This window comes from Fomitiporia mediterranea (assembly GCF_000271605.1).
Source record: "Fomitiporia mediterranea MF3/22 unplaced genomic scaffold FOMMEscaffold_10, whole genome shotgun sequence".
In the NCBI taxonomy this organism is placed as follows: Eukaryota; Fungi; Basidiomycota; class Agaricomycetes; order Hymenochaetales; family Hymenochaetaceae; genus Fomitiporia; species Fomitiporia mediterranea.
The window spans coordinates 1,122,856-1,129,378 of NW_006760395.1; the positions used below are offsets into that span (position 1 = coordinate 1,122,856).

Consider the following 6,523-nt stretch of genomic DNA (forward strand, 5'->3'; position numbering starts at 1 on the left):
GAGAGGGATGAGCAAACTATTGTACAGTTATTATGAAGTGACCCGGTGCTTGCATTTAACGTCGTTGAGACTGGAGGGTACGGTGTAATCAGCTGTGCGGAATCTGGGACTCAGTGCAGGCATCACAACAGTTGATTGGAGAGACAAGTGCAGCAATGTTTATTGTCGACATTGTTGAAGGCAGGGTGGCAGCTAGTAGGACGCATGCAAGAAGAGAAAGACTAGAGACTTAGAGAGAACAAAAGCGACGACATGGTGGCACGGCAGAGAGTTAGCCTTAGAGAGGTGGTGGAGGTTGAAGAGAAAGAGTGGCACGCATAAGTGCGTCATTATATGCTCTCGATCTTCAGCCGTTGATTACATAAGCAAGTTAGGTATCAGTTGCCCAAGATAATCTAAGTATAATGTACATATTATATACTTATAGTATACTTTTATTAAGATAATAGGGATACAACAAGTGCTCTTACACTATTATATACATTAATATACCTTTTGCATAAATAATAAGATAACAATAGTTATTATTACATTATTATATTATAAATATAACTCTTTTTTTAAGATTATAATTTAAATGTAATACAAGCATAATACTTTAGGTTATCATACAAAGTTAGTATAATACATGTAATATATTTTATTTGTCCTTAATACTTATATAGTCTTTATATACATTAACATGTTTATTTTAACTTTACAATTTGTTTAAAAACCTTACAATTACTTTACAATGTATATACAATACATATATTACTTTATAAAGTCTATAAGAAATTACAAGAAATGTGACATTTTCCTGATGCATACACAATGAATCAGACAGTAGACGCACGGGGTATCCTCCTCCTCCTCGAAACTTGCACGTTCGTTGATTGTTTTACCCTCAAACTCTGTGATCAGTGCAAACCTTTGCCGTAAAGAAGACCTATTGCCCTTAAGCCTAAACAGTCCAAAGCAAGTGGCCGTGCATGACTCTATAATGCTTCGTACTTCCGGCTTGTCAGGGTAGTAGCATTTGCCAAGCTGAAGGACGCAATAATTCACATATTCGTTATACACGTCCATGATAGTATTCATGTATCCGTCGTATGATCGCAAAGCGGAATCGACAAGTTTGACTGCGAAGTATTTTTCAACGCCATGGGGATTGTTAGGGTTTAATAGTTTTGCTTTCCAGACAAGACCAGTTGCGCCTCTTGAGCAAGTACCCTCTACTTGGAGAGTAGGCATTTCAGACGTTCCAAAGGGCGGGAACGTCACTCCTGGCTCAATTTCGAAAACTGCCGACTCAGAGAGGGGGGCCTCATAGTTGGTACAACCGCGAATGATCTACACATAGTCAGACCGGTATCAGGCAAGAAGAAGGAAAACTCACTATAAGACCAGCTCTCTCTGCACCTGTCAAGCCTGCTTTCCGGACCTTTTGTTTTGGTAGGACAGCAGCATTTGCGAGGCGAGTGGTTTGTAAGTCAGAGTATCTCCTGCCAGTACCCCTGCCCCCGAATTTTTTGCGTAGTTCACTGAAAGGACTAGACTTGGATCCACCAGATTTACCAGTACCTGGACCAGCGCTTGAACCAGCACCTGATCCACCACCTGATCCACCACCTGATCCACCACCTGATCCACCACCTGATCCACCACCTGGTCCGCGCCGCCGAGGACCAGAGTCGTCATCGTCACCATCAGGTTTCTTCTTATCCCTGACCTTTCTCTTACCCTTTCCATCCTTCTGGCGCTGTGTCAATTCTTTCTGTATCTCCTGTGCCTGAAGTAAGTACTTCCGATAATAGGCGTCAACATCCGGGTCATCGAATTCTGGTCCAATGCCCAGTCGAACGAGGAGTATGCCCAGCAGAGTGCGGAAAAGATCAGAACTATCTCCTTGCAAAATTGTCTTCGAGTACGCAAAGGCTATCTCGGATGTCAATGGGACCGTGTATCTGCGCATGACAATCAGCTTTTGAGCGTCAAAAACGATTATCCAGCGGTCGTCATAAAGCCATGAATAGTACATGGCCTAAATCTCGCAGTTAGTGCCTGAAATGCTTATCTAGAGGCAGAACGCACATACCTTGAACAGCACGCTTTCTCCAGGCGATGCATTAGGCTGCATTTCAACTTCGTGTGTCTGGTTGCTCTCTAAGAGGTTTACGAATTGATCCATGACACTCGGCGTTTTACCTTCCGCAAGAAGCAAGATAGAACCGTTCTCGTCATAGAAAATGAGGTCCACCCTCTCTCTAGTGTCGGTCCCAGGGTTAGCTGGCTCCGTCTCTATTCTGATCACTGTGTCGAAGAGCCATTGCAAATAGAATTTGAGAGCAAAAGCCTGGTTCCTCTCTACTACAGCCACACACTAAAGCACGGAACGCCATAATCGTTAGTGGCGACAGGAATGAATATTGGATGGTCACTTACATTTCCCTCATGTCGCAATCTCCATTCGTCGCGGTGTACTCCGTAGTACGTATTAGCATGTGGAGAGAACAAGCCGCCATACATAAATTGCAGTTCGTTTACACTCTTAACTTGCGGCTGAAGATTATGGGACCTGAGCGCGTCGTCGGCGCGGGCTTTGAGTTGTACATCCATGTCCTCGTCTAGGAAGACAAACTTAGGTATATCGCCTGCGGGGACGTTACTAAGACTCGAAGCTGTAACACCATGGAAGGTAATGCTGGGACGTCCAGCTCTAGGAACGTATACTGGATTGATGTACTTAGCATTTGCAATGGTCCAATCTGCAGCATTGACTGACATGATGAGAGTGGGTCGAAAAGGGGCGCCTAGGACGTATCGACAAACGCCTTGCTCACGATCATCTGGCGGAGATCGAAAGTCCGCAAAGGTCGCGCATAACTCGTCTTATGGCCTTTTCTTCACGTATTCTTCCTTAATTTTCTTGAAGTTAAAAGTCTACAACTTGAGAAATTGCAGCATGACATCTTGATTTCCTGAACTCGAAATAGATCTGATAGTCAAACATTTGCATTTTCTGGGAGTCTCAACATGCAGAAATCAACAAATGCAAAATTATCGAAATTGGAAAACTTGTAAAGGAAATCGCGCATGCGCTGAGGGATCTCGAGATGAGTTTAATTTTAACTCCGACGTGCCCGGCTTATCCAGGCTTTCCATCACTCCTCGAACCTTTCGAGGAATCAGCTGCCAGCGTCTCAATAATGCAGTACACTGTACAGCCCTTCACAGTGTCCATTCTTTTTTTAGGCTTACTCTACATCACAAAACGTGAAAAAATCTTGTATACCCTTCTAGATATGGCAAGGTAGATTAAGTATTAGTAAACTATACAAATAAATATAAGTACATACATGTTAGTAGTATACTTATTTTTGAATTACAATATAGAGACAGAATTCTTATTTGAATATAATCTTATGTAATTATTTGATATACAGTCAAATATGTCTTATTGTATCAAATGTATATGTATAAATTTAATAATGTATGGGAAAAGCCCTTATCCTGAGCTGAGATAAGGGAAAATATGCAAAAATGACAACATTACATAATAGATCAATGTGTGTGTGAAATTTATGTAAAAAGCTAATCAAAAACTGAAGTGCAACTTACATTTTGAGTAGAATTTATTATTCTGTACACTACCTAACAATATTAAGGGCTGAAAAAGAGTGCTTTAATACATATTTTGTGTTTCTGATAGACATCCAAATACTTACCAAAGCCTTAATCTGGACACTAGTCTGATATAAGTTTTCTTGACAATAATAAATCTTGAAGGAAAAAGAAAAATATAAAAGTATAGAAAGAGTATAGAAATTTTAGACTTATCTCTTGATTTTCTATATCTATCCAGAAGCTAAAGCAGACTCAGAGGAGTGTATACAAAAACAAGCTAGACCTAAAACTAGGCAAGTAGATAGAGAAGGTAAAGTCCTCAGCTTGTATAATATAGAAGAGAACAAACCTTACATGTTCTGACTAGCTTAAAGTTCTTAACTTCTGAGACAACTATTCTGATCTTTCCTAGGACAAAATTGTTAAATACTTTAGCTTTAAGTATAACTAGACTCTTATCTTTACTCAGTCCTCTTTGTACTACAACATTACTTGTTATAAAGTACTTGAAACCTGTACAAAAGCTACTCTAACCTTCTTGTCTAATAAATAACTATGTCTTATAGTAAATATAATTGTTAAAGAGACTCTTATTCTTTAGTAACACTCTATAAAGGCTTGTAACAAAATTGTAACTAGAGTAATACTACTTGTAAAGTGTTTTCACTTTGAGGACACATTTAATGTTCCTAATAAAGACTGTCTAAGAAGCTATAGCTGAGTAAACTCCTTTATAAGAATGTAAGTCCTCTCTCCTCACTTTAATCTTGTTCTTAACTGTGTTAGTCAAGTTATACACTTCTCTCCTCTCTTTACTTCTATTCTATTCTTTACTATGTTAATCAAGTTGAATACTCTCTCTCTTACTTTAATCTTACTCTTAACTGTGTTAGTCAAGTCATACACTCCCCTTACTTCTATTTTATTCTTTACTATGTTAATCAAGTCAAATACTCCCCTTCTTACTTTTATCTTATTCTTTATTGTGTTAATTGTATTCTCACCTTTTTAAATCTCAGTTATAGTATTAAGAGTATCTGTTAACATAGAGAGACAGTATCTGTAGATCTTAAGTAAGTAATAGTAGAACAGGTCTGACTTTCAAATATTCTTAAAGACTACAAACTTAACAATTGTTAGAACTTTAATAAGACTAGACTCTTTGTATTATAAGTTTTACATTTGATTATTATCTTAAACTTTTATTCTTAAGTTACACAGTATACTTCCAGATCAAGGTCTTGCTTTACAACAAATAAGTAGGAGGAGGAGTAGCAAATTTCAAGTTACAATTGGATTTGCTTGTAATGTTAGTAGTACAGAAAAAGAAAAACTATTCTTTATTAGAAAATCACATATACTTAAGTACTTTTAAAATATCTTACCTGAATAACAGGGAATATATTATTAGTCAAACAAATTAGTATAAATGACTGTAGTACTTTTTAAGGAGTGAGTACTCAGTTCTTTACTACTTTTAACTCTTCTTCAAAATTCATTATAGTAGTTAAAGTAATTCAATTTTAAAAAGTATCTTTAAAGGTGTAAAGTTATATTATTACTTAATAACTTTTCTGAACACTCTGTTACTTATGCCCCTCAAAACATTAGGCTCAAGTATTTTTCACCAAATATAATGTTATTTGTACAACTACTAAATGCTAGAATTATTAGGACCTTTAAGGTATTATACTATAACAACTTTTGTCTTTATACTATTAATATATACAAGGCTAGTAAACACAACATAATATAAGATTAATTTACTTAAGGCAATACTTATAGCTAAGACTGTATAGTATAAGATTAAGCTATCTACTATTATTAACTGTTAGAATTATACAGAAATTCAAAGGTAGACTTTACTATGTCTACTATATAATTACTAATGTAAATTTCTTCATTTTAGTACTTATAATGTGTCTCTACCCCTCCCCTCTTTACAACCAGAACAGTTGTTATTTCTCCTAACTAGTGTTTAGATATATAGGAAATCATGTATTAATATGTATACAGTAAAATTAACACAGTTTTAGGTGTGTTTGTACATTTGTAATCTGATACACTCTTACTCAATATTATATTGATTTTGGATACATTTACTCTACTACTTTTGTCACACATTCTCTCCTAGTATTAGAGGTTGAGAAGTATCTCTAGGACTGTCTTAGTTCAGTTTATACATGTGAGGATTAGGTTCTTGTCATTAACACTATATTAAACACTAAGAATAATATTAATACAGTTATTACAGCTGTTAAGAACCTTACTAGGGACCGAAATGGTTACCATCCGTGCTATCTGTGATCCACACCGTGGATCAGCTTTACTGTGGATAAAATTCCCACGGTAACCACAGTGTACCATGACACTGTAAAAATACTTGGCTACACACTGCTAGTACTTGTCTTTTTTTTTGTAACAATTCCTACTTTGCTTTTTAACACTTACTTCACATGTAACTCATAAGAATATATACTATACATTAATAACAATAAGTATTATTCAGGTGGGAAAATGTAAATATAATTGGAGTTATTTTTTATTTTTTTTCTGAGTGTATGTTGAAATTGATTACATACAAAATTATGTAAATGAAAACAAGTCAGGTGAGACTCTTGTAATGATTGACACTACTCTACAAAGGCAAATATCTTTTGTCAGCCTGCCAAACAGAGCAGTGCTGATTAGTACTGTGGATGCACAAAAATCCACAGTTACTGTGGGAATGTTTACTGTGGTACAGTATCTGTGGGAATAAACTATCCACAGTGTGGATCTGTGGATTTGCTAATCCATTCAGGTCTCTAAACCTTACTCTAAAAGGAAATGTACAACTGTCTATTACTTATTCACTAGACAGTGTTATTACTCCTCCAGGTGTATATAATTACAGTAGTCTGTTCTGTTACTTATT

The 6,523-nt window shown here is 36.5% G+C and overlaps 1 protein-coding gene across 1 annotated transcript; it reads right to left on the reverse strand.

Moving 5' to 3' along the window:
• Nucleotides 1–277: 277 nt before the first annotated feature.
• Nucleotides 278–2,766, reverse strand: FOMMEDRAFT_159696 (uncharacterized protein; the record flags this gene model as incomplete). Its single annotated transcript, XM_007269483.1, has 6 exons — nucleotides 278–344; nucleotides 836–936; nucleotides 994–1,332; nucleotides 1,379–2,023; nucleotides 2,078–2,362; nucleotides 2,425–2,766. 6 exons carry the CDS (start codon nucleotides 2,764–2,766, stop codon nucleotides 278–280), a joined length of 1,779 nt encoding a protein of 592 aa, XP_007269545.1.
• Nucleotides 2,767–6,523: the final 3,757 nt, after the last annotated feature.